The following is a 20,654-nucleotide window of genomic DNA, read 5'->3' on the forward strand; positions in this document are numbered from 1 at the left end:
GCCCTCCCCTGGTGGAGGCCGGGCCCGTTCCGGGTGCTGCCGAGAGGTGTCGGGCTGCTGCGGGCTGCTCCGCGCCGCCGCCAGCCTCCATCTCCCCTCCTCGACCGGGGGGGCGGCCGGCGGCTGCCCGGCCCTCGGGGAGCGAGCCCCGCGGGAGGTAGACTTGTCGGCCGCGGAGAGCTGGCCGGGCTGTGCTTGCTTCCCCCAAAAAGCGTAGCGGTAGAGAACAGCCACGTAACGCCCCTCAGGTGCCTCGCAGGGTAAGGAGACCCTTCTGCTCCTCAGGAGGTTTCTGCGAGCTGTCTGTGGTAAATAAAGGTGGTGTGATCACGCGGCCAAACTCAGGCCAGGCCGGGCCTAGCTGAGCAAGGTACTTCAGCAAAAAAAGGCAAAAGTTCCATGACAGGTAGGGAAACATGCTGCTGGGAATGATCCCCTTTTCTTCCTTTTTGTGTTATTTGGGAAAATAGACAGTTAAGCCAGTTGGAAATCTGGGACAGGCTTTGCACCCTCGCTAGGAATTGCCAGCAAAGCCTGAGCAGGCAGAAACCTACCCACCCTTGTACCGGGGGGCTGGCAGCTTGCCCTTTGCTTTGCTGAAGTACCCAGTGGCTGGCATGCAAAAAAACGAAGAGGCACATTAAACACACAGTGTGTTTGTTCCAGGGCTTAGTCTTAACCAGCCCATGCCTGGTCGACTGAATTTGTTGATGAAGTTTTATCAGATTCTTCTGTTTTACACTTTTAAGCTGAGGTGGCTAAATAACATGAGAAAAGTACACGGTGACCGTCTTGATTCTGTATGTTTAATTACCCTGATTAGGATCTGTCAGGTGTTTTGGCTGAGTAATTTTACACACCTGTTTGAATTGTCAGCTGCGACTGTGATTAACACAGTTTCTTACCCCTTTCAGCACAAAAGAGCTTTGCAAATTGAATTGTCCTGCTTCGTAGTCTCCGTAGTCATTCTGCATCTGGACTGTTATGAGGCATTGTATTAATATTATTTTAGAAACAGAACTATTCGGCTTGTTCTTTACTTGAAAGGATCACAAGAGGGCGCTCACCTAAAGCAAAAAGTGCACTTTGTGCATGTAGTCGCTGTTTTTTTTTTTCTGTTTGTCCCGTTCCAGTGTTTTGACGTGGTGCTCAGATTGGTATTATAAACAAATGAGAATGCAGCCAGTGGGCTAGAATGATAGAGGCACAAGTGTCAGCATGAGGAAAATGATCAAACTTATTCGCATGCTTTAATTGTTAGTAATTTTAGTCCAGGTAGCTAATTGAGAGTGTTAGCTGCTCAGATTTAAAATTAATTGTTTGTTAATAACTATTATGGTGGCGTGTGTTTTGTTTAATGATGAGCTGTTGCAACACTTGAACTCTGAACCATTGAAGACTGAGGCAATGTAAAGGCTTTGAGACCAAAACACGGGCAAGTTACGGAATTCTCATTACAATAGCTCAAAGGTAAGCGTTAAGTGCATGTACACGTACACTAGCATGTGCAGATGGATCCCTAAAGCAGAAGAAATAACTGATGAGTTATTTCTTGTTTACCTTATTCAAGAGAAATAACTCTCAAATCTTTTAGAAACACATGGGTGAGCTGTTCAACAGAATACTAACAACTCACCCGTAACTACTGTAGCTAACGGGAGAGGCACTCTTCCTGAATGATCTGCTGAGCAAAATGTTAAGAGGTCTCTCATTTTACTCTGCCCTTTTTGCTTGCTTCACGCAGGAAATAAGCAGGACAATTTTCTGCACTGCATGTTGCATCCAGTTGTTGTATACTTCATATACTTGTTTACTGGGCATAAAATGCCTATTCATTTGGAATCATAATTGACTGAATATGTTCGTTTTTAATAGAGAGGAATGGAAACAGAAATGCAAATGTGAACAGCTTTTAACAAATGTTACAGATACTAGTAATTACGTAACAACCCAACTTTGTTCCAAAGTCCACTTGCTGACAGGTAATCTGAGACAAAACAAACACGAGTGAAGTATTTCAGCAAGGCTTTATTTTGTTAGTAACTGAGCAAAGTAATTTTCTTTCCATGATCCAGGTAATGTACAGAATGAATCATTATGGCATGAATAATTATGAGAATAATGAATAATAAACACATGCTATTGTTTTAGCTGAGAACTGCCTCACTCCTGGTACAGTCCAGAGCCTCAGTTCTGTAAAGGAACTCCACGTATGTATTTTTGTGCCGTATTTCACTAACATCTCTGAGTGCTGTGCTAAGGAAGAATGCCCTTGTATAGGGACATGCATGAGGCTGAGTCCAGGTCACAGTGTGGTGGGGTATGATGGGTGATATAAAGTGAATACTTTACTGAGTTCTTCCAGTTAGAGCATGCCAGGACGGCTGTGGGAAGGTGCAAATAATTATGATATGCTGGTGTTGTTTTCCCTCATTGGGAAGTTGCACTCTGCGGCCTGTGCAGAACATCTTGTAAGGTGGGAAGAGGCGTCCAGGAGCCCATCCAGCTTCGGCTGTGGAGCTGAAGGAGCCGTTTCAGGGCTGTTTGTTGCGTTTTGACGCCCATAGGTGCTACTTCCCCGAGGAGCACCGCGCAGCGCTGCCTCACAGCGCCGCTTCCCTAGCACCTGCTGCTTCCCCCCTTCACGAACACCCCCAGCGGGCCCCTCCCCGTCCCCACGCGGCTTCCCCGGCTCCGTTTCCCCCCAGGACCCTCGAGCCCCGGGCCGTGAGGGGAACCCGCGGGGCTCCCCCCGCCGCCCTCAGCCCCCTGAGGCGGCGGGGGCGGGCAGCGCGCATGCGCGGCGCGGCGGCGGGCCCGGCGGTGGCGGCGAGGCCGCCATGGGGCGCGGCGGAGGGGCCTGAGCCCGGCGGCGCCTCCCCCGTCCCCGTCCCCTCATGGCGGAGCCCGAGGAGCCGCTGCTGCGCCTCGCCGAGCCGCCGCCTCCCGCCGGGCCGCCGGCCCTAGGCAGAGCAGCGCCCGGCGGGGCCGTCAGGCTGAGCGGGGAGCCGCGGGAGGTTGACGACGACGACGAGGAGGAGGAGGAGGAGGAGGAAGGCGCCGAGGGGGATGGCGAGGAGGAGCCCCTGCTGCGGCCCTCCTGGGGCAGGGAGCCGCGCCGCGCCGCAGGTAGGTGCCGGCACCCGGCGGGGCTGCGGGACCTGCCCGGCGTTTGTCTTGCCCTGTCTCCGGATCCCACCTCGCAGAGGGAGAGGGACGGGGGTGAAAGCCCCGAAACGGGCGGGCTCGGTTATGAAACCGAGAAGCACAACGAGCACGGCTGCTGTGCGGGGTGAGGTGCTGGGGATAACCTGCACAGCCGCTGCCTGCTGCCTCTCCTCCGGCTTCCGAGCTCTCAGCTTCCCGACGGCTCTGCAAGCAGATGGACACCTCGGGGTTAGCTCTTCGGAGAGGGGTTTGTGGCCCTGACCAGGATGTGTTGTCCTAATCATACTGTAGGATTTCTTGCCTGAGACAGGAGTAAAAAGAAAGTTTGTTTTGGAAGAACAGTTCGTTCTAAAAGCAACCAACTGACCCTTCCCCACCAATTTGAGCAAAAAAAGCTATGCTAGTAACTTTCCTTTGGGTAGCCATAGGGAGTTTTTGCTAGCATCCTGTGTTTAACCATAAGGAAAACAAGAAAAAAACAGTACTTAACATTTCGCAGTGGATACAAGAGGCATGTGCCTTGCCTTGCTGGGGCAGTAAGGATGGTGAATGCAGAGCTCTTGAGATCCACCCGAGACCATGTAAGAAAATCTTACAGCAGCATCGTTTCTCTCAGTCTCGTTTCCCTGTCCTCGCCTTTTCTGCCTGTCAGACACCTGAAGGTACAGGGGTCTTTCCTGCTGTTCCCTGGGTCACGTGGAACAAATGCACCAGATGTTATTCGTGGTTATTATTACAACACCGAGACTGTTCTCATAATACAGTTATGGTCAGAACATGCATAGGAAAAGATTGGTTGAAGGGACTACCTTACTAATGTTAAGAGTATAAAGCAAGTTTAGTATTACAGGAACTGTCATGCTACACTGACAAAATATATTGGTTTAGCTTATGTCATTGCTAACTTGATGGAGGAGCAGGTTGAAGTATACACAAGGGTTGTCACCCAAGTGTCATTGGGATGTCTTTGTTCAAATACAGCAGCTTCACAGCCTCAGACCTCGTGTGAACTAACTTGAGGCAAGTTAGATGGACAGTTAGCCTGTGGGGGTGAGCCCTGGTCTCCCAGTTGGGGGTTACTGGAAAGAGTCATTTTCACAGCTGTTGCAAGAAGAACCTTGAACACTCAACAACTCTTCAGTTCAGAGACTGTACTAGAAACAAAAAGTGACTGTTACTTGTTTTCACAGTGGAAAATTTGATTATTTTAATCTTTGAAGAAGGAAACCAACTTGGAAGACCCTCCCACTTTCAATAGACACTGGTTCCGAGTCAAGCTGCTTATTTTCATTTGGGGATTATTGGTAAACTGAAAGGAAACTTCTTAAAACTGCCGATGTCCTTGCTTTCAGCCATATGTTTTTGTACGCCCCCGTCGCCGTAGTGATGGCTTTCTAGTAGCACAGTAGCAACACGAACAAATCCTGTTTCAAATATTTTTATCTTGAGCATACAGCATAACATTTTTTTAAAAAATTTTCATTTAATACATTCTTCCTGCAGTTATATTTAATTTAAGAAAACACGTGACTGAAGAATATATTCCCCGAGACAGTAAGGATTTTTATGGTTATAGGTTCTGGAGTTAATGTCAAGGAATTAAAAACTGAATTCTGAGAAAGCTAGCCTAAAGATATGTTGCAGAAATCTTCAGTTTAAAAACTTGCACCCAAAAAAAATGGAAAAAGTTTGAAGAGTAATGCAAGTTCTAACACCTACCAACTGCTTTTCCAGTTAACTTTCTAAATGTCTCGTATCTTTGTAGAGCTGATCTTTTAGTCGGTGTGCGAAGAAGTCGTACAAGTAGGCAGTGGTGCTTTAATGCTGGAATGGTGATGGCATGCTGTGCATGACTGGGATGTGGATACCACTTGTCAGCTCTAGGTGTAGCATACTGCTTTGTGAATAGCATTGTGTCTTAGGAGCAGTTAGCGAACATGCTAGCCAAGCTGTGAGCTGAATAATGTGATACCATTCTAACAGTGGATAATGGACAAGTTCACTTTGTTAGCTGTTTCTACAAATCTTAATAAAAGCAATACATAAATCTTTAGTGCATTCATTCATTCATTCAAACACCCATTTTTATGGGTGTTTTTGATTTTTGTCTCCTTTTTTTTTAGGCTTAATTCTGTAAATAAATCTTTAAAAAATCATTGGAAAGTATAAACATTTTGCAAGGGTAGTCTCAAACGTTGTAAAAGTGTTGTAGATCTGGCTGAAGTTTATTGGATGTGGGTAAATCAGTGGGCAAGCTTGCACTGATTTAGTGGGCTGGATTTTTCAGCCTGCTATTGACAAGGCATTAGCAGGGAAAGTTACTAGTTCTTCTATGTGTTTACTTCTGTTGTTATTCATTCTTAGTGTAAATTGCACTTAAAATTGCTTATTTCCTTATTTTTTCAGGGCACACAGGACACGCTGTTGATATGAATACATTTTTGGATGATCCAGAATTTGCAGAAATCATTCTGAGAGCAGAGCAAGCTATAGAGTGTGGAGTTTTCCCAGAAAGAATCTCTCAAGGGTCCAGTGGGAGCTACTTTGCTAAGGACCCAAAAGGGGTGAGCAAAATACTTCAGAGACTCTAACAACTAATTTTAAAATGAAACTTATAAATTCCTTTTGAATTGAAGGCCTTTTACCTAAAATCCTTAATACTTTATGGTATACCAAAATTAATTGTCTTTTATTTAGGATGTTTTTTTCTCTTTGCTCCTATGTGATTGGTAGACAGTCAAGATGAGTGATACAACCAAAACTGCCTTTTTACTTGTATTTGTCTGCTAAATCTTAACTTGGTAGTTTTTGTTTCCTTTTCTTTCCCTTAGTACTAGATGGTACCTTAAATATATACGATAACATCGAAGAGGTATCCTAAGGTTACTGTGAGACAAAGACGTTAGTTACCTGAATAGATTGCTTGAAAAGTAACTTTTGGGTAGAATTCCTTAATAAGATGACACATTTCTTCACACTTCAGACATACTTTGACACTGTTTTCTTTAAATCAGAAATACTTTGCTTATGGACCTGTTCCAAAAAGTGGAGGACTCCAAAACATTTTCAGCAAATACCAAAAAGACCGTTCCGTACACCTTTGATGATTTGTTGTATCCAATTTTAAGTTCCATGAACAATGTTTGGTCTTAGATGTAGATGTTTGTTAATTCTGAAGATCCTATGTGAGGTAGGCATGGAAGCTGTAACACTTCAAGTTTCAAGGTTTTCAGAACACCTTCAAGATGATTTCCTGCATCTCCAAACAGGTCATTTCCCGTTTGTCTAGGGTTTAGCTTAATTTCTGTTTTAACCTTTATTCACATTATTGGTCAGTACAGAATATATTCCTGTTCTGCCACCTACTTTTCGTAGATGTCCAGCTTGTTTTAATGCCAGATTTCTGATGATGGCATTTACACTTTTGAGGCAGTGATTACCTGGCTTAATTCAAATAAATATGTGAATAACTTATGTTGTGTTCTCATTCTAAATTAATTTCTAATGTAAAGTGATAGAACTACCTCTAGAAAATCCAAGAACTGCATGTTCTAGATCAGGCTCTTTGACCAGCAGATGCTTGAGGCTCACAGTGTCCAGGGGCTAATGAGAAAGAAAGCATTGTTTTTGAAACCATAGTGTTTAGGATGGAGCACCTTTTTTCTTTGTTTCTTCCATGGTGGTTCTATTGGTTTCATTTCTGTTTTGCAGTGAAGTGTTGGTTTTGTTCCCAGCAGTGACGTGCTTGCCTCTCCCCACTTCATGCAGGTCATTGGTTTGAATGCGTCTAAGAGAAGTGAAAACATAAACTAAAAAATCAGTGATTTTTTTTTTTTTTAGGGAGGCCAGAAAGCTTTCATTGCAAAATATGAAAGTATTTACTAGCATGACTGATAATAATACTGAATTCCTACCTTGCTTTGAATTTTGCTTTTGTTCTTTTTGCGCTTAAACCTTATCTAAATTTGTTCTCCATATTAAAGGTCTGATTAAAAAAAAATCATTTTGCCACTACTGTGACTAGAATGGATCCCGTTTGTAGAATGGATTTCATATCCTGTTTGACAGAGTGTTGCATCATCCTACTTCAGACCAGTTTTGTGACTTGCTTTCTCCTACTCTTCTTGAGTAATCTTCTCGTTACGTGGGAAAGAGCTTATTAAAAGACGCACTCACCCTTCTTACTGGTCAGCTTCTGCAGTGTTTACCCACGCTAATACCAGGTTAGAGCTAAGACGTTGCCACTAGGTCATCTTACTGATTTGATTCTTCCAGAAATATAAAACTAAAATTGTCTAATTAAAATGATCACCTTTGTGTATTTTATTGGCATAGTTGTATGCTGATAAGCAGCAGTTCAGTACTTCAGCAGCACTCCTGCTGAAATGATGAATATTTCTGCATTTGTTGCTTACTGTGTAACCAGGAAAGAAAAAGAGATTGTCTGCTGCAAACACAAACTCTTCTGCAAGGTGTTTCTGACCGTTCACCTCTTAGCTAACTGGGAATGTCAATGGAGCCTGTCTAGAAATTGGTTTTGGCTTGCACAATGAAGGCTGGCCTGCTGGGCTATCTACTTACTGAGCTGTCTGGTTTTACTTTGGTTCTCAACAGCAGTGGCTCTTACTTCAGGGAAAACTTCAAAAACATGCCTAGATTTGATGCTACAGCACAGTGTGGTCCAGGTGAGCACTGGAATGAGCTAAGCTCCTTCTTGGAGCCTTCAATTTGCGGGAAGTGTTACCCAGAGAGTGACTCAGAAAGGAGATATGAATGGCTTGGCATATACTACCACGTACACCGCTGTGTCTCTGGGAAACAAAAAGCTGCCAGCTTTGTTTTGAGCAGGCAGGTACCTGTGATTCACCGGGAATAGTTAAATAGCTTCTTAACATTTCTAAACCTAACGCTGGGGTTTTGACTAAAGTAGTATACCAAGTACATTCAGTTTCCAAAGCATTGTGACTTTTTTAAAAGGCCAATTACTGATGTATTCTGTGCAGAGAACATAGGTTTGCATCTCACACTGTCGCGTTACAGAGAATGCTTATTGTAAACATAAAAGCCTTTTGTGGAGGCCTAAATTGAATAGTAAGTGGTTCCTTGCATAGAATTTGCTTGTGATTCTGAAGGTATTCTTCGAATCACAGATAGCAGCATGTTGTAAGCGTAAGGGAACTTTTGTCACTTTGTTTCCTCTTGATAGGAAGCTTATTTTATAGGATGAATGCAAATAGTGATATTTTATAACTTCTTTATTCTGGTAGTTGATGGGATGAATCCAACCGGATGGACAGGACAGGTGCTGTACTCGTGTCTGGTGGCTGGTGTACTCTGTTTACAAATGCAATGAAGCAAATTCCCTGTAGCTAATCTTGTCCAAAGAAGGATTAAAGGCAGGTCCAGAACAACTAGCTGGTTCATCTCTGTAATCTAGCAGAACAGGCAGTTCATGCAGAAGGATGCTAGTTTCTGACAGCCAGCAAACTTATTTATGTCTTGTAGTGTAAAACAGCTATGAAAACTGTGGTACGGCTACCATCAATGTTTGACTTATTGGGAGAGTCACTTTTTTTTGTAAAGATTCAGAAAAATTACTATGTGAAAATATTTTAAATGGTTGTTTTCAATATTTATTAGATACATGTAGCACCATCAGGCTAGAGTTTATCACACATAATTGGAAGGTTATATACATTTCAGTGTAATAATAATCTTGCAGTTTGAGGTTAACAAATATAAAATCGTGTAGGAGGCACCTTGAGAAATCACCTCTTTAAGACAATCCTGCTTTACAGCACAGGCATTAACAGGATTCCTGATGAATGCATAGCTAACCTGTTCTTAGCGGCATCCTGTTTCGGAGACAGCACAACCCAGAATTTTGTTCCAGTCTGGTTCAAAAGAGTTTTTATTTGTATTTTATCTGCTGGGTTTTAAGCATACATGTATGATTTCTTGTTTCATTAACAGTAGATGTGTTGTTGTTTGTTTCTCTATAGCAAGCTGTTGCATGGTTCATTTTGTGTCCCATTCTCTGTTTTTTAGACTAAACAATCTCAGTTCATACAATCTTTCATTATTCACATTTTTCTGCTTATGCTCATTGTTTTTTTCAATTTTCTCTAGTTAGTCCACAGATTTTTTGAAGCATAATGTCCAAAATTGGACACACAACTTTGAGTAATTTTAAGCTTTTTTTTCTCAGTGTCTCCAATGAAAATAGTGGCTGATGGTATGAATTGTCAGCATCGAGTCAAGGAATCTACAGCAGTAGTAAATTACACCACTCTTTGGAATTGCAAAGTGCAGTTTTTTATTTTGATCTATTCTAACTAAAAGCAATAAATAAAATGAATACAAAATATAAAAATTGATTATTTGCATTCTGTATATTTGTTGCTTTCCTGGAACCATTTTGTCTCTGTCTGGAATATCTAATCAATCTGGAATGTCTAATCAATCAATCAGGCTGAAACTGCTTTTTGAAGCTACTCTTAAAAGCTCTTTTTTATTCTAAAAGGCCTAAAGGCTTTTTAATTTTGTAAAACTAGTAAATGTTAGCTATTTTTGATTTTCTGTTATAAAGAGTTTAATTTGAGTTTGTGCTACTTCTAGAAAAGCCTTTGGTGACGCATCTATTTGATACATCTTTTATTAGATCTATTATTATCGTCTTTTTATTTATTAGATTTATATTGGTTTTTATATATATTTTGTTAGATATAGTTTTATGATGTTATCTAAAAATAGCAATTGTAAAATGCAATGTTTAGTGTTTAAAATTATTTTGAAAGCTATTTAACTGAAAGTATTGGTTAATATTTTGCAACTTAAAGCATTCTTAGTTTAGTTTTATATTATTTATCCTAGAAAACTATTGGAGTATTCAAACCAAAATCTGAAGAGCCTTATGGACATCTAAATCCAAAATGGACCAAATATTTTCACAAGATTTGTTGTCCTTGCTGCTTTGGCAGAGGCTGCCTCGTTCCAAATCAGGGATATCTCTCTGAAGCTGGTGCCTATCTTGTAGATGACAAGCTGGGGCTAGGAGTTGTACCCAAAACTAAGGTAAAAGTTCAAATACATAAATTATTGAATGCAAATATACGGTCACAGTTGTGTCGGTCTCTGGACTGTGGTTGTGAAGACATCTTTGTGTATCATGCTTTAGCCCTGAGTCAGTTACAAACTATTTTAAGTCCTAGTGTACAGTGGTTTAGCATAGAAGTGACTGTATGATACAGTCAGTGTATGAAAACAGACAGTGGCTGTATGTTTTTTGTTTTACAGGGTAAGTCTGAGAGCTTAATTCTTTTTTTTTTTTTTTTTTTTGAGTTACTTTAGCTTTTAGTATTTTCTTGTATTTTTGTGCTTAGTGATTTGGTGTGAAACAGTGAAACATCAGGATTGCAAATAGCAGCATATAAAGATTCCAATTTAAATGTGTTTCATCACATTTCTGTTTGGGATATGTAAAATAGCAAATATTCACCTTCTCCTATTAAACTTGCCTGTTAGAAATGCCTGATGCTTCCTTCTTGTTTTCTTGGCAACTGAGCATAAAATTTTCTGTTAATCTATAAAGAAAATGAAAAAGAACTGTGCTGTGTTTTTATCATTTGTAATGGATGTTTTCATATTTTAAGGTTGTCTGGCTTGTCAGTGAGACCTTTAATTACAGTGCAATAGATCGTGCAAAGTCAAGAGGAAAAAAATATGCTTTAGAGAAAGTGCCAAAAGTTGGTAAAAAATTTAATCGAATTGGACTACCTCCTAAGGTAAGATTAAAGATAAGTGATCTGTGCTTAATCATACAAAACCTTGAATAATAAAAAACCCTTAAAGAGTAGAAGAAAAAACTTGTTGCCTATTTAAAAAACTATTTCTGAAAGATTAATGGTTGATATAACTGTTACTAGGCAAAACCTGACCAGTATTACATTGTTTCTTTTCTTAGACTATATTTATGATCCAGCCAATTTTTATACCAGTTTGCAGTCTAGTTTTTCTGTTGGAGGAGAAAAGCACATTAAAATACTGTACTTTCTGCTTTTCTTGAGTGCATAGTGATATTCCCTTCAGTGTCTTTTTTTTTTATATTGTGTAATTGTTTCTCCCATTGATAGTTATCTATTTCTTTCATATTTCCTAAATCTTTCTCCCCCTTCTATTTGTTTTCTTCTTTTAGGTATCCTATTGTTACGTTCATCCTACCTTCCTTCTTGTGTCCATTACTTCATGACAAAAACCTCACATCTTTCTTGTATCCCCAGAATCTCACCACAGTGTCTACTCCTAATCTTTTAAAACACAGATTATGCACAGCTTTGGTACTTGTCATTTCCAGCAATTTTGATTCATGTGACATGTTATACAAGCTGGTATCAGCATGGTTACTTGACACACTGTATATTCATCCACATCTCAGCATGTGTGCATCTCTCTGTGTTTTATGTCTCAAATATAATCCCTCTTTTGAATTTTAATCTTGAGCATCTTTGCTGTTGTCCACATATATGGAGTCTATTCCACCTGTAGTTTTCTTCCCTGGACTCTTGGGAAATGTATTTCACCAATTTTCATGCAAAAAGTATCTGTCTTGGAAAAAAATAACTAAAGCTGCTGGTCTCATCAATGAACATAAACGCTTTTCAGAGAGGAAGAATTTTCTGCTGTAAATTTTGGTGAGTTTCCCGTGAACTAATAAACCAAGTATTCCCAATGAAAGAGAATAGACTGTATTTCTTCCTCTTTTCTTGAAATATTGCTCATAATACCAGAGGTTCATTTATGTTGATCTTTCTGGCTACATTTTGTTCATGGTAAACTCAGTGAGTACTTAAAAACACATTAACAAACAAACCAAACAAAAAAAAAAAATACTAAGGACAGAAGTCTTTTAGAATTTAGGAGTGAAAAAGAGAACACTTAATCTTTTTTTTTTTTATATGTATATCACTCCTGCTAGGTGGTTCTGTGTAATATTTCCAGTGTTATATACTTTAAAAGGATATCCTTTCAATTTTTCTGTTAATGTTAAAATTATTTAAATGGGCCTATGTGGGAGTGTTTTCCAAATACAGTTCATTAATGTTTCAGGTTGGCTCCTTCCAGCTGTTTGTTGAAGGATATAAGGAAGCTGACTACTGGCTCAGGAAGTTTGAAACTGATCCTTTACCTGAAAACACACGGAAAGAATTCCAGTCACAGTTTGAAAGATTGGTTATCTTAGATTATGTCATCAGAAATACAGGTATCATAGTGTCCTGCAGTATGTCCCTATCCTCTTGATACAGAAATTGTAAATAATGCTGACTGAAAGCTATCAATGAAGGCTTTAACGCATTTCAAATGTTTGTCTTGCAAGTGAAGGCCAGAATGCTGCATTTAAAACTTCTTCAAAACCACAGAACTTCAGATGCAAACATTACATATTAGAATATGATGAAATCCAAACAACTTTGTGTTGGATCAACATTAAATATTAGAATGACTATATCCAAACAATATTTTTTATTTAAGAATTGAAAAACAAATACTTCTTTCATGATACTTCAGTTATGTCAGTAGGCTATTAACTAGCTGTTTCCCCAAATTAGGTTAAGGGATGGTGGGGTTTCAGGATAAGAGAAGCCACAACTACCATTCCTTTTATTTATGCTAAGTTGGATGCCATTAACAGCACACTTTCACATCAGTGCAAAATGCTTTGTATTCATTGTGACCAGGCACTGAAGTACAGCTGCAATGTGTCTGTGTTCTCCTGGGTTCATGTTTCTTTCACTCAGCAGCTGAGATTCATCTTTTGACTTTGTGGGTGATTTATTTTTCCTCTAAAATGCAAAGGCAGTTTTATTAAAGTGTTTCCTTTGTTGCTTCACCTGAGCTGTGCATCTGTAGTGTTCTTCAGGCATGCCAGCACCCAAGGATATTTCTTTATTGATGTTTTACTGTATATTCACCCAGTTAGGGAACCTAAAGAAGTAATATATAGTTAAGAATGCTTGGTAAATTTTCAGTCATTCCAGGAAATCAGTTACCTTAAAGGTTTTATTAAAGGTAAGACTTGTTGATTTGGGGGAGGGGGAGTGGGTGGAGGTGAACAGTTTTGCCTGACTCCTTTGGTAAATCGTCAGTTTACAATATTAGTCTTTTTATATAATTTTAGATGCTGATTACTTTGTAAATGACATGTTGTGACATGCATTTTCTTGTTTAAAGACAGAGGTAATGATAACTGGTTAGTCAGATATGATAAACAAGATGATGGGCCTGATCTGTCAGATAAGGTAAGAAAATACTCTGAAACACTCTGAATTGTTCTGTATCTTGATTTTGCCTGGGATTAAGTAAATGGCTTTAATTCTGGTACATAGTCCTAAGAAATCTGATACTGCAAATTATTCTAGGCAAAGTGAATGGAAACGCTATTTGGATTTGACTAGTCTGAACAGAGCACTGCTGGAAGTTATTTGTTCTTTTTTCTTTTCTAGTTTGAACTATAGTAATAAAACTGTCTGCTGTTTCTGAAGTACATTTCTACAGCTATTTCTGTGGTGATTATCTTGTATTTTATTGTATATCACTATTTTTGTAATCACACAAGCACCGCTTTAAAATATTCCTTCCCTAGGATATCCAGTGGACTGTAACTGAAGAATCTACTATTAAAATTGCTGCAATTGACAATGGCTTAGCATTTCCTTTTAAGCATCCTGATGAGTGGAGGGCATGTAAGTATTGCATTCTTCAATATTTTTGGGAGAGTAACTTCTAAATAAGTATTTGCAGTCTGGTTTCATAGTTCCTTACTTTTATAACCCATCACTGTAGTTATATATTGAACCTTTACATAATGGCATACTTTACTTCAGAAAGTTATCAACAAATTATATTTCTGCAGTGGTATATGCAGTTCCATCCTTGTTAATGTGTTTTTTTTAACCCTTAGAACAGTGTGTAAACTGGTAGTGGAACTGAAAAAATAAGTGTTTCTCACATTTTTCTCTTAATGTCATAGAAAATGGCTTGAGTGTAAGGATATGCAAATTTCCTATTTCAAAAGTATTTTAAGGGTACTGTTATAAGTGAATAAGCAGACAATCTGCATGTTGTTTTTGCTTGTCTTCAGCTTTAGCTTAGCAATCTCCAGTTAATACTATGGCCAAGCAGATTGGATATTGACGTTTCTAATAATTCTAGATTGCGTCTGAAAACATCTCTGACTACTTAGAGTTTAGAGGGAAGTGCCTGGCAGGGCTTACAATTATTTGTCTGACCTATTAGCCAAACAGGTAATTATGACTTAAGTGTGGGCTAGTTTTATGGGTAAAAGGCTAGCTAATTACCCCACTCACAGCTCTGTGTAGTCCTAGACATCTTGATACTCAATAGCTGCTGTCCCAGGTATGTCTCTGCTACAGTCAATTCTGCAGACATGGCAATGCCTCCTTCCCTTAAAGGTAGGAGGAAACACAGCAATGCTTGCCTTCTCTTGAAAAAGCTGATTAATAGCAGCTACGTGAAAAGTTCAGAATATTTCTCTCAGTGTACTTAGAAAAAGACATCTTAATAAAAACAAAAGACTGTTAAAAATAGGTACTTCTTTGTTCTTCAGTATGAACTGAACATCTGATAGGTTTCTGATTGTAGCCGTTATTTTATTCCAGAGGAAACTGCATTACTGCACAAGGAGAAAGTCTCTACTTCTGTTTACAGTATTTAGTTATTGCTTAAACTAAATACTTAAAATATGTTTTCACTGTTTGGAAAAAAGCTAAGTAGCTGCTTTTGTAATTGCATCCAGATGAGGTATGTGTGGTAACAGGCAATGCTGTGAAAAAGTGTGTGTTACTGTAAGTTTTGGGAGGGAACACAGCAGTGGTAAGCATTGAAAAATTTAATTTTTGCCTGTTGTTAATCTGAAAATATGTTTTACCTACGTCTAGATCCCTTTCACTGGGCTTGGCTTCCTCAAGCACAAGTTCCCTTCTCTCAGGAGACCAGAGACTTAGTTCTTCCTCGCATCTCTGATATGAACTTCGTACAGGATCTCTGTGAAGATCTTCATGAGCTATTTAAGGTGAGTAGGGTACCCCGAATTTGGCGTTAGTGAAGTACCGAACTGTTCCATTTCAAGTCTTAGCTGTTTTTTCTTGTTATGATTTTAACTTGTGTATGCCATGAAGTAGCTTTAATACTGGCATGGGTTTATATAATTAGAGGAAACTGTCACCATTGTGATTATTCAGCCCATCTGAGAACATAATTATGTTTTTATATATTTAAGTATCACATAATTGAGGCTAGTTAATTTTTATATCACAAATGTCTGTAACGATTCCATTTAACATACCTCTGTAGTGTGTATACACTTAAACTGTATCAGCCCAAGATATCTTACGTTTAATATAACTTACAGTACCTGTATACCTTTTACATACTTTTATTGTGTAAAGCTGATACTGAAATCTTGACCATTGCTATTTTAAATGAGTTTTCAAGTGAAAATATTGTCAAATTTATTTTAAAGATACTGAAACTGTGCTACAATATTGACGTGTAATGGAATCTCCTTGTCTGAAACATTCCGTAAACAGTTTTGTGTTTTGGTAGAGAACTTGTAATATTCACTAATGTATCTCATGATCATTTGGATTATTCCACTTGAACGGGGTGGAAAAAAATATGTAATTTCAAACTTAATGAAAATGCAGCAGTAATTTGAAAGCTAGATCCTGAAATGCTGGCACTAATGTTTGCATCTGACTCATCTACGGTCAAAGTGACTCTGGGTTTTCTGTTAAACCCAATAGAATTTGAAGGATTTAATAAAACTGGAGGAGGAAGTGGTGTTCCATTTGCAGAGTAAGGGTGTGGGTCCAAGTAGTTTAACACTGGCATTTAATACATAGGTAGGCTGGCTTAAATGGTGTTTATCGATATATTCTACTTTTCTATTTTCTATATCAATATTCTATTGATATATTCTACTTTTATGATATAGTAAATTGTTCGTTTTCATATATGCAAATTTTCTGCAATAAGTGGACTCTTCTGAAATTTATTGTCTTGGCAAATATGACCATGCATAAGAAGAATATGATTCATTTGCATGCCAAATGCATAGCTGAAAACAAATGAGTCATTTTCTATAGTAAGTGTGTCTTTTTTGTTTTTAACAAAGACTGATAAAGGATTTGACAAGGCTACTTTTGAAAACCAAATGTCTGTTATGAGGGGGCAGGTAAGACTGCATTTTAAAAAATATCTATATATTTAATATGTCGTCACTTCTCAGATGTTAATTTTTGTATCTTGGGGGTGGGAGGGACACAAACTCCTATACATTTGAAAGACACTTGAAGGTCTTTTCATCTAAGACTAAATTTTGTTCTAGAGGTTGTTCTTACTGGCATATACTCAAGACAACAGCACATACTGTTGTTTGTTTTTTTTTTCTTCTATAACAGATTTTCTAAAATGTTAATTGGAGGTTTGTTTGTTTGTTTTTTGGGGGGGGGCGGTTGGAGGTGGGGAATGGAGATGTACATACCTGTATATGCTTAGAAGGTGTTTTAAAAAACAACCCACCAAAGAATAGTCGTAATAGTCATGGAAAAAAATGGTGGGGAATTTAGGTATGTTACTAAATATGTCTTAATTTTGGAGGATTAACTTCATTAATGTCTTACAAGGAAGAAATAAGGTAATAGAATTTCTTCATCCTAGCAGATGTCAGAACCAGTGATTAGCAAAGTAACTCGGGTATTTCCAGATTAGAAATTTGGTGACAATTGAAGCAAGGGAAGAAGAGGTTTTCTCCATCTCCTTGCTGCTTTAAAATTGGTGTGATATGCTAGAAAACAAGCTTTAAATAAAACTTAAATGTAATTCATTGTAGAATAAGCTAGGCATAAGCCAGTGATTTGTGAAAACAAGGGAATTGGACTAGATGAATTAATACTCCTTTTAGCCCTGAATTTACTGAAACTGACTTCTGTATTCTGAAATTCAACATGGGTACTTTAAAGGCAGACATTCACAGTTCCAGGAGTGGCCTAATCTGACCTTCTTTCCTATACCAGGAAGTGCCTTGTACGAGACTACTGTTCTTAGTTAAACATAGTCTTGGTTAACATTAGTTGTGTGTGCTAGCTAAAATCCAACAAACCTTATTCCATTTAATTATTAATAGTTATTTCTGAAATAATTATTTGGAGAAGTTTGTGCAGTTGGTGGAAGTATGCTGAAGTATTCATCTTAAACTGGGTTAAGTGGCTTTTTTGTGATGAGTCGATTGGCTACAGGGAATCTGTTATTTAAGAAAATGCTACAGGGAAAAAGCTAATCTCTCTAATTGAGAGAGATCTAGCTAAGGGTGTCTAAATTTATTATCTCCTAAAAAGGCTGAGTGTGGACCCTTTCTTCCAACGTTTTTCTTGAAGTGGATTTAAAAATTTAAAATTTAGAATTAAAAAAAAACTTTTCTACCTTTGCAAGAATGTGTCACTGCAAAGGATGCCTTCTAGCAATGATATCTAGACTTGCTTTTGGTGTAAAAACCAAAGTATGTTTCAAGTAAGCTTATAGAAAAGTCAGATAACTAGATTGATTATGAAAGAAGATAGTAATTGGCTATTCTGCAAAGCAGTCTTAACTAAAATACCTGTTAAAATACGTTGTTAAAAAAGAAGAACCTAGTAGATAAACATAAGAATGATAAAGAGCAATGTATTTTGTATGTCAGGCTTCAGGTGACTTTAAATCTGAGGAACTGGAAGTCATTAGAAGCATGTTGTGAAGCAGGGGAAAAATTCTGGGAAGAGTTTCAAACCCAGCTTAAAACAATTCTCAAAAATATAGCAATTATGCAACTGATCCTATGATCCTAGGAATCCTATGGAGGATTGCCTTAGAACTTAGGAAATGTGAGTGAAAAGAGGAGTTTCTAGAAGAGCCGATTTGCATTAAGCCATGCTAAGGATTTTCTGTCAGGGTTCTTCAGCCATGGAAGTGTGAAATGAACAGAAGGTCAGTGAGTTGCACAAGGAAACAGACATTGTGCCAGAGGGGAAAAGAAGGGGTTGAGATTACAGCTAATGCAAGTATGTCAGCAAAATTGAATTTGAATGCTTGCTGTAGTTTACAGTAAGGATAACATTGAACATGGAGTAAATTATCAGGGTAGTGAGTACTGAAGCTTTAGAAGTAGTAATTTACTTACAGATTTGTCTACAATACTTTATAAAAATTGAAAGAGTATTAACATAATTAGAGTAAGATAGTCAAATAGCAGTTGGGTGTCACAATGTTAACAAATAAGGTATTTCTACTTGGAATTGATAAATCAATTCTGTAGAAGACTGTGTTATTGAATAAAATGAGTGACAGCTAAACCTATAAGCCTGTTAGCCACAGATGAACTTGTGTGCCCTCACCTCACCTGCTTTTACTCTTTTAGATACTAAACCTTACTCAGGCATTAAAGGATGGAAAAAGTCCCATTCAGCTTGTTCAGATGCCACGTGTGATTGTGGAGCGAAGTAGCACTGGAAGTCAGGGCCGAATTGTTCATCTGAGTAACGCATTCACACAGACCTTTCATAGCAGGAAGCCTTTCTTTTCCTCCTGGTAGCAACAGAAATATATGGGAAGAGTAAGCTTCTCTAACTGTAGTAAGCTACTTCTGTGTAAAGGCTCTGCAATAATGTACTTCTGCTGTATACCAAGAGCTCCGACTGCCGACACCTCAGAACTTAAATTCTAAAAGACTTAAGAAATGTATTTTGAATGTAATAAGTTTACAATTTTTGTGTCAAAATTGTGAATTCATATGTCAGGGAATGAGAAGAACTTGTCCATACTGTATTTTTATAGGTTAAATTAATGTATTCTGAATAATACTAAAGGGAAGATGCACAGTTTGCATATGCTGAGAAACTACTTTTGAATACAACAGGAATTCTTTTTGTTTAGTATAAATGTGAGAACCCTATCAATTTCTTTTTATATGCTCTTTAAAAAAAAAAAAGTGCAGAATGTTATCTTTGTGAAAATGCTTTTCCTTGGAATTTCTTCCTGATGTTTTAAGCTGTTTGTAGATTTTTCATAGGCTAGTTACTTGAAAAAAGTCATGCACTTAAGAAAATAATAATAAAAAAAAACTGCTATAGAGACACAAGTGAAAGAAAGGGAGAAGGGAAAATATGCTTCATGTAGACTTTTTTTTTGCACATGGGGACCAAAAATGGTTAAATAGTTTTCAGTTGAATTATAGCAAAATTCATCCCCAGTAAGTACACACAGTTTCTACTGTGACAAACTGAACTGAGTGTACATTTCAAAGGGTGAAGCTTCACCTGTAGCTTTTAGAACTCGTGTATTTAATTACACGTATAGAAAATGTGAGATTTTTGTTGTGATGGATCTATGAAGAAGAATTGCACAATGTTACAGGTTGGATTTTCAATATGAATATAAATGTGTTCATCAGTCACCAAAGTGGTTCTTCACTGTTAATGACAGAAGCACTATTCATCTCAAAGCCTGTCTGCCTTCTGAGTTTCTATCCAAACACACTATTATTTTTTGACTGGAAGAAAAAAAAAACTGTAATACATAGAGCACAGAGACTTATAATTGGACTCTTAGCAATGTCATGCTTATTTGCCAATTTTCATTTGTGTTTAAGTTGTGTCTTAAGACTTGATGGTCATGCTTCTAGATCCGTGGCTTATGTTACATGATAAATATTTTGGTAATTTTCTGGACAGTGAAGACTGGGAATGGGAGAAAAATTGCTGCTTTTATGAAACCTTCAGTATTTCAGACATTGCTGTATTTTGTAATTCTAAGCAATACTGTTGAACTCAAATAATAAAATGCTTGTATTTTATATAATTTTGAGTGGATGTAAATATTAATGTAGCATGTTAGCAATTCACTTGATTAACTGAATTGTTTAAGCCTTAAATGTAAAACTTACTGTGCGGTGGAGTTCAAAATGAGACTGAAATGACCACCTTTATAAACTTTCCATGATTTGTTTTTATCCAAACAGTTTATTAAAATTTAAAGAAGGTATTTATGTACCAGACGTCCGACTGAAGAAAATAAATGTCATAGTTGAAAATGCACAGGTTTTTGCCTCTGATGTTGCCTCTGTCCTGCAAAAAAAAATAGTCCTTAGTTTTATTTTGTTTCAACCATACAACTTCGTGATAACAAATATGTAGCTGTCACAGGGTGGAAGTGTTTGCTAAATTGTATCTACTGAGGTGATGTAGCTGAAGAGGCACAGCAAGGTAAGTTTAAAAGCCCTGGCCCTTGTGTACTGTGGTCTGCAGTCTGTGCTGTACAGAAACGTGTTTCCTCATGCCACGCTGTACTATTTTACTGGTTTTTCATAGTAACTGAGCTGTTATGACTTGGTGACCAGAACACTCGTACATGCTCTCTAGATCTTGAAAGGCTTCATC

At 38.2% G+C, this 20,654-nt stretch overlaps 1 protein-coding gene across 3 annotated transcripts; it reads left to right on the top strand.

The window, feature by feature from the left end:
- Positions 1-57: 57 nt before the first annotated feature.
- PI4K2B (phosphatidylinositol 4-kinase type 2 beta) lies at positions 58-20,312 on the top strand. Of its 3 annotated transcripts, none has more exons than XM_084516492.1 (10): positions 58-260; positions 5,575-5,732; positions 10,042-10,242; positions 10,821-10,952; positions 12,274-12,427; positions 13,396-13,463; positions 13,808-13,907; positions 15,123-15,256; positions 16,361-16,420; positions 18,638-20,312. In XM_084516492.1, the coding sequence occupies exons 2-10, from the start codon at positions 5,598-5,600 to the stop codon at positions 18,809-18,811; spliced, it is 1,158 nt and encodes a 385-aa protein (XP_084372618.1). In that variant the 5' UTR covers positions 58-260; positions 5,575-5,597; the 3' UTR covers positions 18,812-20,312. The 3 variants fall into 3 exon arrangements, with proteins under 3 accessions (XP_084372618.1, XP_084372617.1, XP_084372616.1); XM_084516491.1 differs by lacking the exon at positions 58-260 and adding an exon at positions 385-406; XM_084516490.1 differs by lacking the exon at positions 58-260 and adding an exon at positions 2,710-3,129.
- Positions 20,313-20,654: the final 342 nt, after the last annotated feature.

This window comes from Aythya ferina (assembly GCF_964211825.1).
Source record: "Aythya ferina genome assembly, chromosome: 4".
Lineage (NCBI taxonomy): Eukaryota > Metazoa > Chordata > Aves > Anseriformes > Anatidae > Aythya > Aythya ferina.